The sequence below is a fragment of the Equus asinus genome, chromosome 6 (genome assembly GCF_041296235.1).
Source record: "Equus asinus isolate D_3611 breed Donkey chromosome 6, EquAss-T2T_v2, whole genome shotgun sequence".
Lineage (NCBI taxonomy): Eukaryota > Metazoa > Chordata > Mammalia > Perissodactyla > Equidae > Equus > Equus asinus.
In genome coordinates this window covers 69,830,622-69,847,353 of record NC_091795.1, presented here as the reverse complement: position 1 = coordinate 69,847,353, position 16,732 = coordinate 69,830,622, and the positions used below count along the sequence as shown (strand labels likewise).

Genomic DNA, 16,732 nt, shown 5'->3' with positions numbered 1-16,732 from the left:
ACACTGACTGAATATAATTGAAAATAATATAGTACAGAAATCTGATTGAATGACATTTTAACTTTTGAAAAAAAGACATTTCAGAGCAAAAATAATACCTGTAGTAACTTTTCAGCAGTAGGTCTTTTTTTTGGATTTTTGGTAAGTGCCATTTTCACAAAATGATGAAAACTATTTGACCTAAGAAATTTTGAAAATTAGACTTTTAAATTTCAATTCTCTTTTTACTCATGACTATAAAAGTAAATAACACAAAAATACTTACCATTTCATTTTATCCTTTAGTTTAGGAGGCTGAAAATTGCTTTTTGTCATTAGAAACAATGCTCTGAAAAATCGACAACAAATCATCACACACATTTTAAGATTTCATATTTTAATATATAATGTAAATTCTGTTACTATTATTCCCAAATAAGGTAAAGCAAGACTAAGAATATTATTTGTTCATGAGATAATACACAATATTAGGGGAAACCCCTCAATTTCAGCATAGGACTCTTCAACTATGACACACTGACCTCATCGGGTGTAAGTCAAACATAGGCGGCTGAAGCTCAGCAAGTTCTATGGCAGTGATTCCCACTGCCCAGAGGTCACAGAGCTGATTGTACCCCCCTTTCCTCTCAACGGCTGCGACTTCTGGAGCCATCCTAAAGGAAACATTCCAGAAAAGAAAAACCTTCTGTTTATTGTATTTTCCTTCATCTTCCCACCAGAGGCACATGGAACTATCAACTATCTAAGTTGAGGCCTACTTAGGCTTTGATATCTGTAAAATAACTATGTAGTATTTAAAGGCCCCTCTTTCCCAAAATCTCAACATCTCATAAGACCCTCCATCCCAAGCCTCTACTGGTGATTCTTTTGTTACTTACGTTCTTACTATAAAGGTTTATAAAAATTTACAATTATAATAGAGCAACATGTCCCAAATTTGGCCACATCCTTCTCTCCTCCCTACATGCAAAATTCTATAGAGAAATGACATCTTACAATAAATAATCTAAAATTTTTAGTTCTACCTCCTTACAACAATAAACTGTAATCTGGCTTCTGACTGTTTTCACTTGACCAAAACTATTTATTGGGCATCAATAATCTTCATTTAGTACTTAACTCCTGTTTACTATAAGCTTAATTGGCATTTTTTTCATTTTTACTGTAATGGTGGGAAAGTTGTAAAATTGAGTGTCTGCTTTATAAAAATACATTTACTCAGAAGAAAGTTACCCAAATTCGATAATTTTTGTTTCCTTTAACTTTGCTACAGTCTCATTCTAATTATACTTCTATAAACTTGTATTTGATTGATTTAAATGATTATATTAATTTACAAATATAAAAATGTCCAAATGCTAAACAATAGTTTTAAAAATAACAGATAAACATCTCAACTCTTACATATCAAAAGAATGATTTAAATAGGTAGCCTTACAAATACACACTTGTGTTCTGATATGACTTCGGGAAAGCCAAGTCAGTAAAGTTAAAGAAAAAAAAATCCTTCCAACTTTCAAAATACTTGATCTTAAAAGCTTTTTAATCTTAAAGTAGCTTTAAAGTAGCTTTAAAGTAACTCTTATAAATATTCAAGTTATAAGAATAGTGCATTTTCTTATGTCAGTTTTCACTTTATTGATGGCTAGATTCCAGCTGGCTGGTGGAAATGCCCTAGTAGTGTCTGAAAGTGCATAAAGGTGACACGCTCTTAACCAGCGCACACATTAACTGATGTTCTCCATTCCTCTATAAAAATATGAGTGAAAGATTCCAGCTAGTGCCCTTCTATTCTTGCCAGTTAAGTTGTATGCTTATCACAGTCAATTAAGTTCATCGCTGAACCTCTTTATATTTGCTGCCATTTAATACATAATTTAATTGTTATGAAAACTGATTTATTAAGAAGATAAAATAGTAAATTGTTATGAAAATTAAAGTGAATGCTTTAGAAAAACCTTTTAAAGACAAAACCAAAAAACTCTGGCAAATTAGGTAAGAACATGACAGCTGTAAAAGACAAAGGTGGCCATGTCACTTGTAGGACTTTTGGGGAGAAGCAAAACTACAGAGACAGAAATCAGATCAGGTGTTGCTAGAGGCTAGGGACGGGGGAGAAAATTTACTAAAGGGAACAAAAGGAAACTTTTTGGGGGATGGAAATTTCTCAACATTCAGAGAACTGTACACCTAATAAGGCTAAATTTAAACTTCAATAAACCTGACCAAAAAAAAAAATTAACGTGCTTTGTAGGTCTTAGTTCTCACTGAACTTCAGAGAAACACAAACCGGGAAATGTAGTTAATGCACTATGGACTATGGGTATGGTTTACACTACTAAGACAGAACTCTAATTAGTGACCCACTCAAAGAAAAGGCCTTGGTCCTCTATCAAAAGACTGGCGAATAAACGGACACTCACGTGCCTTAAGTTGAAATAAAATGTTTAAGGTACACATGTATTAATTTTAAGATTTTCCAATTCAACAGACTTTTTTGATTAACTAAATAACTGCCAATCTTAGTCACTTTGGATGAGAGAGATTCCATTCTATTCTATATTCCTAGAGTTTAGGTGGGAAAGACAGGATACTAGAAAGAGAGTTGAAGAGTGAGAGTGTTCCAAAAATTGACTTTGCCTAATTCACAATTTCACATGCTCCCAAGATATTTCCTACAATCTTATAAGAGGAATGACATTAGTTTGTAATCTCTGAAGCTGAAGTTGGAGATGAGTTATCATCAGCAAACATTTATGAAGTACGTGTACAGAATCATGCTAGACCCTGTAGAGTCAATGAGCAAGTTCCTCCAGATGTTTAAAATCAAACTGAGGAAACAGACTATCTAAAAATAGTAACACTTCTTCAAGCCTATTCCTCTCAGAAATCAACACAAAACCAGAAGGAGAACAAAACAGAGAAATATAAACACACCATCTTTGAAAAATCCAGGAGACAAATTTGGATTGAAAATGGAAGACTAGTAAATGACAGCAAACAGGAGGAAGGATAAAGCTGTGTGTGTGCAAAGGAAAAGAACAATAACTAGCAAGTGCTGATTAGCACCAAAGAATGCCCAAAAGGCTGAAAAGTTAGAGTTGCAAACTTACAAAAAGTAGGGTTGAGGTTTGGGCTCAAAGTGTGAAGTCTAAATGACGAATAGTTAGTCTCCTAGATTTCTCCACTCATCCATTAAGGTCCAGCAATTGTTCCTTCCCCATCCCCAATGGTTGAGGATCAAGAGAAACTGACCAAGAGAGGCTTCAGACTCAAGAATACCAGGAACAAAGGAGGACAGGGGGTGGCGGCACAGAAGTCTGGGTCTAAAATAATGAGTTCCCCAGCTTCCATTACTTGCTTGGTTCTAGAACACTAAAAATCAGGTTTACACACTACCTCCCATGCACACGGAACTACGAACTTCACAATCAGCTTTTGTGCCTTGCTCTCCAATGTGAACCAGAAGATAAGGATTACTAGATATCTGAGGGACACCTGCATCATGAGAGCATGAGTCGCTGAGCAAATCTTATAGAAAGTCCAAAAAGATGTTTAAAAAGTGAAAGAAAATTAATGGATTAATCCAAGTGGTCCAAGATATAACTAATGAGCTCCAGAAAAAGAGAGCAGGAAAAAAGTACAGCAAAGATATTATCAAAGAAATAATACAAGACTATTTCCCAGAACTGAAAGACATAAATCTCTTGATTAAAAAGTACAAATGCCAAGTACAACGAATAAAAGTAAAACGACAAAAAAACCAAAAATATTCTGGGTACATCATCATGAAATAGCAAACCCCCAAGAATGATTCCAGCAGGGAAGGGTTACATTCAAGGATCATGCATCCTAATAACATTACACTTCTCATTGGCATCAGAGAAAAGAAGACACTGGAGTAATACCTCAAAAATTCCAATCTAGATTTCTCCATTCATGCAAATTATTAATCAAGTGTGAAACTAGACATGCAATATCTCAAAAATTTTACTCCTCAAATTTCTTCGGAAGTTACCAAAACATGTGAGAGGAAGTAAATCATGAAAGAAGACTTGGATTCCAGGAAATGAATTCCCAAGCTGAAAAAAGAATCCCCAGGGCGGGGCCGGCCTGGTAGTGCAGCAGTTAAGTGTGCAAGTTCTGCTCCGGAGGCCCAGGGTTCGCCGGTTGGGATCCTGGGTGTGGACATGGCACCGCTTGGCATGCCATGCTGTGGTAGGCATCCCACATATAAAGTAGAGGAAGATGGGTATAGATGCTAGCTCAGGGCCAGTCTTCCTCAAAAAAAAAAAAACACCCCAGGGTGAAGCTATGCAGAAAGACGTAGAAAATAAACAATTCAGATCGGAATAGGAGGGAAGAGCACTCCACGAAGGATTATTATAAGACAAAAACAAATTAAAACAAAGCAAAAACGAACAAAAATCAGGACTAATAGAAAATCTGATAGGCTTTATGGCGTGGAAAATTATACAGAGGCATCTTTCAGAATTGTAAAATGTGGGAAGGTATGGAAGTCTTAGCCAGGGGATAAAAAAAACCTAAGCAAATTAAAAATGAAGAAATTATTAAATATAGAGAAAAAAATTGCAGTAGCAAATATAATAATAGTACGATAATTGACTCAGCAAGTAAACCGAAAGGATAAGAAGATTAGAAGATGAATGAAGAGAGCTAAAATCTTCACCTACCATAACAAAGTCTATAAATAATAATAGCGCTAGAGACGGCAGAAGACACTAGAAGAGTTTCTATAAGCCCTTTTAGCACTATCTGACTTTTTAAATGCACATCTGTTTGATAAAGATAAATCAATTTAAAAAGAGGTATATATCATCTCCTAAATATGAAAATGAGTCATCCAGATTAGTGCCATCCCACTGCTGATGAGGCGGACCAGAGGGCGTCAGGGGAGTGAGCAGCAGCAGTTAAGCTGAAGGCACGTTAAGGATTCCAGTGGGCTGTTATTTCAAAGTAACGATGTGAATAAAATCGTCTATGCCTGTCCACCACCATATTTATAGTGACTAACATCTGACACATAGTTAAGTGTCCAAAAACATTTCTTGAATAAATAAATGAGTGAATAGGATAGTTCTTATAGAATGGCCAAAAAATACCTAGCAGACAAATATTGTTAGAAAGGAAGGTCTGTGGAGGCCACTAGTAAAACTTAAGGTTAATAAGGCAGACAGAGGCCAGACCATGGAAGACTCCACATGCCAAGAAATCCGTATTTGATCTTGAGTACAATCAAGATATATCAAAAAGTTCTGAGCAAAGGGGTTCTGTGAATAATGTAATGTTGAACGATTAGTCAGAATATGAACTGGAGATGGGGGTGAAGACAGACAGATATAAAGATATCTGTTAAAATACATGTGAAATGTGTAGGAGCAAAAGTTGGGGTTTTCCAGTAAAGCTGGAACTATATCAGGGTTCCCAAAAGCCTTAACAATCTTTAAAGCCTGTCCCACTTAATGAATATTAACATGATAGAATATTCTGTGGCTGTGTAATCCACCTACAAATGTACATGCCTAAATTACTTAATCTGTTGATGATTTTCTTAATCTGTTTTGGTCCTAAAAATTTTGACCAGTCTATTTTTCATAAATGCTGTGTTCAATAATTATAGAGAAACAAAACATTAAATTATCAATTACCAATATGGTGTACCAATGAAAGACTTCCGTTTGGCAATTGTAGCTGTTATCTGTGCAGATACTCCAAAATCAGCTATTAGAAAAATGAGAAACATTTGAAAAGAAAACTGAGACAAAATAAAATTACTTAAGGCAAGATGAGAAGAAACGTTTAATAATTATTTTCATTAAACTAATTTCACAGAAGTATGAGATATTCTCAAACATCACATTAAAATTTTAACTTTAATGGACTAGCATTAAAATATCACAAAGTAGTCAGTGTGTCTCATAGTCAACCAGATTCCCACTTCTCCCCACAAGAATCAAATGACAACGAAAGTCAAAATCAAATAATTTTGACAGGAAAGAGACAGCTGAGAGCATCTTACCCACCAGACTTAATAACATTCTAATTTCTAATTCCCAGGATCTGAAAGTCAAGGAATATCACTGGAAAGGAGATGAAGGAGGAACATTTCCATTCACTCCCTGCCACACCCATGATGACTGACATCAAATAAACCTAAGTCTATTAGTAACTCTACGTGACTTGAAAAGACATCCAACTGGAATATTCCCCCAAATCTTACTTTAGCTATACATTCTAATATCGATAACAATCATTAACAGGAAATTTATTTTTACATAGGATTTGTTGCTATTCTTTAAATACATTGAGTTCTAATGTTTTCTAGTTTATTAATGATGATTTCTAAATCCTATCAACTAAGACATAAATAGCAGGTCTTTGAGTAAGACACAAAATATTAAACTGCTCATAGAAACTATCCACTAAGCCATCAATAGTTAGGTAACTGCTTTTCCCATATTTAGAGGTGGCTTAGGAAAATTTTATTATATGTTAATTATTAGATACATAATTTAAAATCTGATTAGTCCTATTGTAGGCTATAGTTCAAAATAGTTTTATTCATATTTTTAAAAGGTAAATATATATTTTGAATTATCTTACAGTAACATATAGCTCAGAATAACTGTTTCATATTTGTTATTAAATACTTCATTTAATACCTAACAGACATGACTTTGTTTATAAAACTACAATGTTGTACATGCTTCCTGTCTTAAACTTTCAAATTAAGTTATTGTTTAGGTTTGAACTCTATTTTAATCATAACTTGACAACCAAAAGTTACAAAGTAAAAGTTACACTTTGAAATAAAGCAAGATTCAGCATCTAAGCTACGTTTTTACATAAGTAATACTGTATTTTATTTTAAAAGCTTATGTAAAAGAATTCAGGATTTTTGGCAGTATTGATTTTTTGGCTTTTGTTTACCTTGTTTTTTGGTTACAAGGTAATTTTGTAGAGATTTCTTACTAGAAGGCACATTCCTGGGGTCAGATGTGAAAGAACTGCCAAAGAAGTTATTATTATTATGAAAAATATTCACATTAATATGAAAGATATTATTTCACTATATCTTTATGACAAATCTGTCATATATGAAGGGTAGACTTTATCCCCATTTAAGAAAAAAGGAAACAGATACAGAAAGGTTACACATGCCTCACAATGAGATTTCCACCTAAAAATACATAGATGGGAGGGGAAACCTAGTCCTACAAAGGAAGATACAAACTTACTATGCTTTGGAATAAATTTGCACAAGTGAGAAAATTTTAATTTACTTACCCAATTTCACATGACCATTATCCGTTAATAGAATGTTGGCTCCCTTCAAAGTGAGAACATTTTAGTTAAAGTAATAAACATTTCATCATTCAGCACATATAACAGATTAAATACACATATTTAAAATCATCACAAGTGGCAGCCTTAGACCTAGAAATACTTCAAGAATGATCAATTAAAACGTTAAATTTACTGTTCACTTTTTAGGCAATATGCCTATCCTTATAAATCTTCTACCTTACAAAAAGCTGCTATTCACATAATATGAATGTTGCTATGAAAGTGGTAATATAAACTAATCTAGTTTTCATCTAAATGTTTTCTTACTGATCAAACACTGTCATTACACTAAAAAAAATACCTTACAATGGTATTTTGAACTCCTTGTATTACATTTTAAACTTATTGCTATTTCCTGTTCAAAAAAACAAAACAAATCTCCCTTTCTAGGAAGTCATCCTCAGTTGAACCAGTACTGATGTGTAAGACTGAACCTTGCTGCTTAGTACACGAGGCTATCTGTCAGTATATAAACAACTAACCACAGGCCCACAGAATTAAAATGTCACCTCTCTTCATGACCCTTCTGCATAAAAGTAGCATCTTAGCCACTTCTGCTTCTTGATCTAAGCTCAAAGATGATAATTACTTCATCTTCAGTAAGCTCAAAGCCTTTGGAAGAGGGTAGAAATCTACCCTCTACTGTCTCTCAAAGGCCCTATAGGCTTTGTTTGTTTTGGTTTCTTGCCTTTTCTGCAACTTGTAAATGAGCAAGCAAAAGTGAGTCACCTCTTAGTCTAGGGTGCCTTCAATCATTTAAGTATAGTCATAGGAGAAAAAATATGAGAAACTCCTTCCCAGCCAAGACAGAGGGAGAAATAACAGAAAACTGCTCCCCTGATACCACTGCAGCTCTATGAAATAAGGGGAGAAATGAAAAAAAGGAGAGAAGAGACCAGAGCAGAGATTTTAACTTGATCTAGGTCCTGGCTACCTAGACTTCTACTACAGTCTTTAGTTTGGTGTTTACCCAGCTGCAGATTAATTTTCCTAAACTACAGCTTATATCACATCACTGCACCTATGGCCTTCCAATGCTTCCTTCCATTCATCTATGCACCTCTCTCTCCCTGAGAGACTACTAACAACCAGGTGCTATTTTAAGCTCTGAGGTTACAGTAATGAGTAAGAGTAAGTGCCAGCTCTCATGGAGTTTATATCCAACTAGGACAAAAATAAAATCTAGGGGTCGGCCCCATAGCCGAGTGGTTAAACTCGTGCGCTCCACTTCGGCGGCCCAGGGCTTTGCAGGTTCAGATCCTGGGCAGGGACATGGCATGGCTCATCTGTAGCCGCCCCTGACACAGGAAGGGTTAATAATCACTGGAAAAAGCTTGCCAACAAACTGTGACCCGGAGGTGAGAAGGCCGGTTAGCCAATGACGGGTAAGACCTCCAGGGGGAGGCAACCTAAGACAGGCGGCGGCTGACCTGGGGCACAGATGGAGAAACGATATCGATATCGGGAGCAGGAGGGACTGTTGCCTAAGAGACCTTGTCTGCTCTGAGATAAAAATATACGAGCACAGCAATAACATGATAATATCAAAACAGACGCCAAGGGAGGGCTCCTTGAGAAATCACTAAGAATTCTTGGCATTCGCTAATTACTTCATCCAGAACACCTGTGTATGTTTAACAGATGTAAACTATGTATATATTGAAATACTGGTTATAATAAACTCAGAGTGGCCATCAGCCCTCTCCGCATCTATCCTGATGTGTACATTGGATTGCGACACCGACATCATCAAGCCATGCTGAGGCGATGTCCCACATGCCACAACAACTAGAAGGACCCACAACTAAAATATACAACTATGTACTGACAGGATTTGGGGAGAAAAAGCAAAAAAAAAGAAGATTTGCAACAGTTGTCAGCTCAGGTGCCAATGTTTAAAATAAATAAATATATCTAAAAATGAATATACACACATGAATGAATAAAGAAATGATTCAAAGGCAGGTAGAGATAAGCACTCTGAAGACAAATGAAGCAGGAAGGGAGGGGCCTCTCTAAGGCAACGATATTTGAGCAGAGATCTGGATGAAGTGAGGGTGCAGAGCAATGCCAAAATCTGGAAGGAGAACATTCTAGGAAGAGAGAACAGCAAATGCAAGGTCCTGGGGCCAGAATGAGCTCATTGTAATGCAAGTTTAGTGGAACACCAAGGAACACCAAGTTTAGAATGGCTGGAACAGAATGAGTAAAACGGAGTGGAGTATGAGCTGAGGTCAGAGAGAAAAAGCAGAGGCTAGATCATGCATAACCTTGCAGGCCATGGTAAAAACATCTGGATTTTACACTGAGTATGAGAGAAGCCAATGATAGCTTATAAACAGGAGAATGAAAAGATCTAATTTTAAAAGATCACTTTGGTTGCAAGGTGGAGAAGTGACTACAGAACCACTCAAAAACGGGAACAGGAGACCAGTTAGGAAGGTATTACGGAAGTCAGGAGAGATATAACATACTAGTGTCTTAGACAAGGGTAGAAATAGTGGTGATGGTCAGAATCTTCCCAATAGGCCTACACTCTGAAGTCTGGCATGCAAGTCCTTGCATACTAAAGCACCAAACCACACAGCCAACCCCATTTCTTACGGTTCTCACACATTCTCTTTTGTTCAGTAATATGGTGCAACTTTTATGCTCCCTAAAATGACCTCTGTATCTTTGCTCACATTGTCCTCTCTGCTTGGAAGGCACTCCAACCTCCATTTCTGACAAAAATCTATCAGTATTTCCAAGATCATCTAAGAGCCAATGACACAGAACCCTTCTTGATTTACTCATGTTCTCATGATCTCTTCTACCTTTAAATTCCAAAGCAGAGGATCTCAGCACGTGATCTGAGAGCCCACTGAAATTTCATGCAAAATTTGAAGGCAGGTACATAAGGGCATTTTCTAACGAGAGAGTCCCATGGCTTTCAGCAGACTCAGAGTACACGATCCAAAAAAAAGTTTAGAACCTCTATGCTAGAGAAAACTTCAGAAAGCAAAAAGGAGAGAGAAGTAGGAGAAAAGATGAACGAGAAAGAAAGAAAAAGAAAAATAAATGAAAGGAGAAAAATATCTAAGTTGGAGAGATGGCAGTATCTTTAGAAATAACCAATAACCTCAGCAGTCCTGCCACAGCACCTGGTTTACCAGAGCTAGAGCCAGCCTGTCCAGTGTACCTGCCCTCCTCTGCCAGTTAAATGAAAGACCATCAGAAAATGTCAAGGTTTATCCATTTTGATATACTATTAATGATAGTTCTTTAAGGTTGCCAAAGTTTACTAAAGATTCAAAGCATGAAACTTTCTAAAAACTGTATCTTGATGGAAACTATGGACCTAAGTTCCATTTTACAAATAAATAAATACAAATATGTCAAAATGGGTTACTAAAACATTAATCTACAATTGTACACTTTAAAAAAGGGTGAATTTTATAGTATGTGAATTGTATCTCAATAAAGTGGCTATAACAAAATTAATGAAATCCTTAAAAGTATTACTAAATTGCATTATAGTAACATATTTCAGATAAAAAATTCACCAAATAGAACAATCAAGACAATTTTGCTCAACAGTTTGATCAGAGTATTTAAAAATGGAGAGAGGGAGATTAGGTTAAACACATGATGCATACCTTTATATCTCTGTGCATTTTTCCTTTACTGTGAAGGTAGTATAATCCCTGGAGTTTCAAAAAACAGAAAAATTAACAAGACTTTCCTACAGAGCACACTTTGAGATCTAAAGTGATCAACTGAGTAATATTCTCTGTTTTTTATTTACACATTACAGAAAGTCTAGTGGTGATCATTAATTTATTTTACTGAAATATCCTAAAAGACAAAAGAATCAAGAAAACGAAAAAGGCACTCTCAGCTGGAACCACTACTTTTCCTAAGACAAATAATTTTCACTAAACTCGGCAAATAGTTTGAAATAACTTTTAAAAAGTATGTATCCAATTAGTATCAGAATGAGTTTCAATTCCCCTAAGAGTGCTTAGTGTTCAAGCCTTTCTTTGGTATTAAGAGGAATATAAAAATATAAAATAACAAATTCATAGCGCTTTAATTTTAGGAGGCCATATGATCACACTGAAGCTTTAAAGTGTTTACTAGCAAACATAATTTGAATTTATTACACAAACAATTAAAATGCATTAAAATTTAAGAGTTTACCAAACTATTTAATCCTTACTTTATTTAAGAAGTAATGCACAATAATTAAACATTTAGTTTAATAAAGAATGTTACTTCTTAATTAGCATTGGTTTTACCTGTAGTGTTTCTCTGCTAACATATGCAATTTGCAGTTCTGATAGAGGTCCCGTTACTGTAAGAGAAGAAAATTAATATTAATAAAATTAGTTAAAGCATGTTTTTTAACAGTGATAAAGTTTTATAAGTTCCACTAAGCAACAGACTTAATATACCTAAACAATTTTACTAAAATGTAGGTTCCATGAGGACAGGGCTTTTAAAAATCTGATTTATTCACTGTTGTATCCCCAGTGTTTACAACACTACCTGACATGGAAAAGCTGCTCAATTAACGTTTATGAAATAAAGACCAAAATAGTCACTGAAATTAATTATATTTTCATTTTTACACCTCACTGATCAATATTACCTCTTGAATGTTACAAGAAAGCAAGCATGGCCCAGAGGTTTAGCTACTTTTTATTAAAGCTTTTTTAAAATTGATGTGTAAGATATATGATGCTTAGTTTAAAAATCAGTATTTTTTTCGCTAAAATTACTAGCTTTATAGCTATAAAATTAGTATGTGTTCACTATAAAAAGTTCCAGTCAATAGAGAAGTTCAGAAAGCAAAGGTTTCTTCCTTATCCAAAGTTTTACTCAATAATAAGCAATATCAATAGCTTAGCTTATAATCTATCAGATGATTTTATGCAGAGATATTTTATATAATGTATGTGTGTATATAGCACACACATATAAACATAAAAGGAATCATATTACACATAAAATTCTGAAACTTCTCTTTGTCACTTATCATGGACATTTTTCTACATCAATATAGATAGCTTAATCATATCATAATATTTACTCTGTGTGTATCTATCTATCGACTACGAAAGACATTTAAATAGTTTTCTTTTTTTCACTATTAAATCACTTTAGAGTAAAACAGTACATTAGGCAGGAGAGACTATTCTAGAAACTGAATTAAATTCCAATGCTGGAATCTTGCTAGACATTTACATCTCACGTTTACCGAAACACAAGGTTTGTAAAAATGTTTAGTTCAGAGTACTTGTGGTATTTCACAATTGTGAAAGCAAGAAATCTACTTCACTTAGATTCTTTTGAGGACAAGGCTGAGTTTAAATGTCTGAACGATATAACTAATTTCTGTGGCTTGTAAGCCCACTCTCATTCAGTAAGATAGGCCTTGAGATCTCTGTTTCAACAATATGGCAAACAAGATAACTTGAAAATAACACCTAGAAATGACAGAAAAAAAATTTAAAATAATCTTTTAAATGCCTAGCTAAGCTCATAAACAGTAAGAGACTTTCCTAGGAGCCAAAAACACAAAGGGAAATGAAAAACAGAATGGTAAAAATGTGCAATATTCTAGCTGTCTCGTAGGGAAGGCCAATCTTGTTAAGCCAGGGCTTTAGTTTTATCTCGTACATGAGAACAGAAACAAAGACCACAGGTCTGCAGAGGAGGAGTGAAAACAAACACCGACATAAAGCCAGAACCCTCAAAGGGCTACATCCTCATTAGAAGAGCAGACAAGTACAAGGAGAGGACTAGGGGTTTTGTGTGTCATGGCCTGGGATCTGGATAGGGAAAATGTCTCCTCTTAGAACGTCACCACAGTCCTCTTCACTCAGGGTTAGGGTTCAAATAAATATTGGAAACAATGGGGTCACTAGGGTCCCAGAAAAGAAAAACGAACACTGTGGAAGGCCACACTCTCAAAAGCCATACGGAATTCCCACTGAAGATAATCTCAAAATTCAAAAGTATAAAATAAATGAGAAAACAATTCACCATAAATGATATAATAGAATGTGGAAAGTTGTTAAAGGACAAATTAAACAGAAAGAAAAATGTCTCATGGAAAATAGAGGGGAAAATCTACTATGTTGGAAAAATAAAAGGTTCTGTTAGTTCTTTAAAGAAAAAGTAAACAAAAGGAGAGGAGAAGGAGCTCATGAAAAAAATGTAAATTCAAAATGTGCCTCCCTTACTGCCCCTGTGGTAGTTTAAAATATGTCCACAAATTCTTTGACACTTCCCCCTCAAAAGCTGGAACTTAATTCTCTTTCTGAGGGTGGGCTGGACAGAAATGACTTTCTTCTAAAGAACAAAATATGGTGGAAATGACAGTAAGCAACTTCTGAGACTACATCATAAAAGGTTTGTGGCTTCCTCCTTGCTCTCTGGGATCACTTGCTCTGGGGGAAGCCAAGTGCCATAGGGTGTAGATACTCAAGCTGTCCCAGGGCGAGACCTACGTGGCAAAGAACTGACACCTCCTGCCAACAGCCATCAAGGACTGAAGCCTTCTGCCAACAACCATGTAAGTGAACCATCTTGAAAGCAAATTCTCTAACACTAATCAAGCCTTCAGATGACTGCAGTCGCAGCCAACAGCTTGACTGCAACCTCATAAGAAACCCTGAACTACAATCACTTAATTAAGCCATTCTTGATCCTCAGAAACTGTAAGACAATAAACAGTTGTTGTTTGAAGCTGCCAAATTTTGGGATTATTTGTTATACAGCAATAGATAACAGTTCCCCCTTTTAAAAGATTTAAATGAAAAAAAATCATATGGATTAAGAGATGGAATTAAGGGCAGTAAAACAAAATACAAAAATTGGCTTAATGACGGGGGCTGGACTGGCGGCGCAGCGGTTAAGTTTGCACATTCCGCTTCTCAGCGGCCCAGGGTTCATCAGTTTGGATCCTGGGCGCGGATACGGCACTGCTTGGCAAAAGCCATGCTGTGGTAGGCCTCCCATGTATAAAGTGCAGGAAGATGAACATGGCTGTTAGGCTCAGGGCCAGTCTTCCTCAGCAAAAAGAGGGGGATTGGCAGTAATTAGCTCAGGGTTAACCTTCCTCAAAAACAAACAAACCAAAAAATTGGCTTAATGATACTTTAGAAATAAGTGGAAATAACAGAAAAAAAACAGGCTTTACCCAAAAAAGAGTAAGTTCTTTGCAAAATTTGCATGACAGATCAAAACATGGTTTGTATACATTTGCAAAAAACAGACAAAATCCCCACCAGTATTAGGGATATTAGAAAAGAAGGTAGGCCCCATAGAATGACAATGTGATGAAAGATAGAGAAAGAGACACACAGGAAGAAATGAAGGCATATGTCTTACACAGCTGTGCAAACAGACAGCACTGTACACTAGCCAAAGAGCAGTACACAGCACCATGAGGAGGTCATCTGGTCAGAACTTAGGTGCAGTCAAGAGTGAATACAGGGGCCGGCCCGGTGGTGCAGCAGTTAAGTTCGCATGTTCCGCTTCGGCAGCCCGGGGTTCGCTGGTTTGGATCCCGGGTGCGGACATGGCACTGCTTGGCAAGTCATGCTGTGGCAGGCATCCCACATATAAAGTAGAGGAAGATGGGCACGGATGTTAGCTTAGGGCCAGTCTTCCTCACCAATAAAAGAAATCTCATACGTGTCACACCTTCATGTCACTCTACTGTTGTTTCATTTCCAAGAATGCACTTCTTCCTCTTCTTTCTACCCAAAGTTTACCTATCCTTTAAAGACCAATTTAAAGCCCACTTTCTTCATTAGCCTTCTAAAACAATTCCAGAAAATCTATCATTTCCTTTTACCTGTTCCAACTGTAGTTAGCAGTACACATTAAAATGTCAATCTTTATGTTAAGTAAAATCTTTACCAATAAGATATAGTGAAGTGAAACGGAAACAGTAAAAACTCCTATCCAAATAGTCCTTTGAAACATCTGCTTTATTACAATCAGCCCCTAACATCACTTAAGAGGCCTCAAACTAGAAAATACGAGCCCAAGTTCTATATGAAAAAATGAGAAAAATTTTCCAAAATATTTTTTCAGAAAATGGACATCATGAATTGTTAAGACATTATTTCACTCTACATTAATCAAAAGCACACCTCCAGTAAAAGAATAAACTACTTTGCAGTTTGTGACAATAATTCATTAATAGAACCAGAACAGGAAAGCAAGAGAAAGACAGTAAACAGTGTTTATTTTACTTTACAAATCTCTCTTGTATATGCCACTGAGATTCCAATGAAAAATGTTTTAATAATTTCTTAACTCCCCAGAATCTGGCATCTAAGAGAATAAACATTTTATTGATGCTTCTTGAATATATGAGAGCAAAATCGATTATCTTTGTATTAACACTACTCATGTATCAAGTGGATCTTCTTTTTGGCTTGGTGTTAGCCATTAAGGCCTTTGCATGTTTTCTACAAGTCTGAGTTTGAAATTTCGAACTAAAATATATCTAATATGCCTTCTTTAGAATTAGCAAATAATTCACCTGCATATAATTTTCCAACTTATAAAGCAAATGCTCCATTCTCATCCATATATATCTTAAATACCTTTATGTATCCAAATAACATAATGATAAAATATACTTTCCTCAAAACATCAATATTTTAACACAATAACTATATTTTAAGAAATTCTGCTTAATCTCTATAAAATATAACTTTGGTCTTACCATGATAGATATCCTGTAAAGAACCACCTCCACAAAACTCCATGCAAATCCAAAGTTTATCTCGCCTACAAAGAGAAAATAAGCATGTATCACATTTTCATGATTAAAATTGAGGTAACTATTTACAGGTTGTATGCTGTAACCTTGAAAAACCACATAATGCAATACGCTATCTAAGAAAAAAGCTAGTTAATCTGTATGAGCAAATGAGTTACTTAATATAATGCGTTACTATAACTCCATCCATGATTTTAACCCTTAAAATACATCACTTGTAGGATATAAAGACGTCATCAGGTACATTCAAATAAGAGAAAATTTCCCTTTAGTTAAAAACTTTCCCTCCCCCAGTTACCCAGCTACCCCAAGACATTATGAAAGTTAAGTGTTCATCAAAAGGCTCACAGCAAAACTTCCGTAGAAGACTCATCGCAGAACGGCAGTACATCTGGAAGTTCTCTCACTTGGATAGCATTCTTATTAACAAAACAAAGTGTAAACTTTACCCTCTTCTCTAGATTCAACACAGATTTTCCAAAATAAGCCCTGTTAAAATTTATCACTTGTCTTTAGATAGCATCTCTCTCACATACACACTCTAAGATACCATAATCAAGTGACAAGAGAAATAAT

At 35.6% G+C, this 16,732-nt stretch overlaps 1 protein-coding gene across 6 annotated transcripts in view; it reads right to left on the bottom strand.

The window, feature by feature from the left end:
• MAP4K3 (mitogen-activated protein kinase kinase kinase kinase 3) overlaps window positions 1-16,732 on the bottom strand; it is a 192,572-nt gene that overhangs the window by 62,501 nt on the left and 113,339 nt on the right. For 5 of the 6 annotated variants that reach the window (XR_011504080.1, XR_001396757.3, XM_070512205.1 and 2 more), the window contains 8 exons: window positions 16,100-16,164; window positions 11,649-11,704; window positions 11,007-11,054; window positions 7,309-7,351; window positions 5,670-5,742; window positions 522-653; window positions 266-328; window positions 99-180 (listed from right to left, as the gene is read on the bottom strand). Coding sequence is in view for 4 of the 6 variants with exons in the window: in XM_070512205.1 (XP_070368306.1) it covers window positions 99-180; window positions 266-328; window positions 522-653; window positions 5,670-5,742; window positions 7,309-7,351; window positions 11,007-11,054; window positions 11,649-11,704; window positions 16,100-16,164 (562 nt within the window). In the remaining 2 variants the exon portion in view is untranslated. Of the gene's footprint in view, window positions 1-98; window positions 181-265; window positions 329-521; window positions 654-5,669; window positions 5,743-7,308; window positions 7,352-11,006; window positions 11,055-11,648; window positions 11,705-14,748; window positions 14,962-16,099; window positions 16,165-16,732 lie in introns of those variants that run through there. The other variant, XM_070512206.1, reaches the window with a different exon arrangement.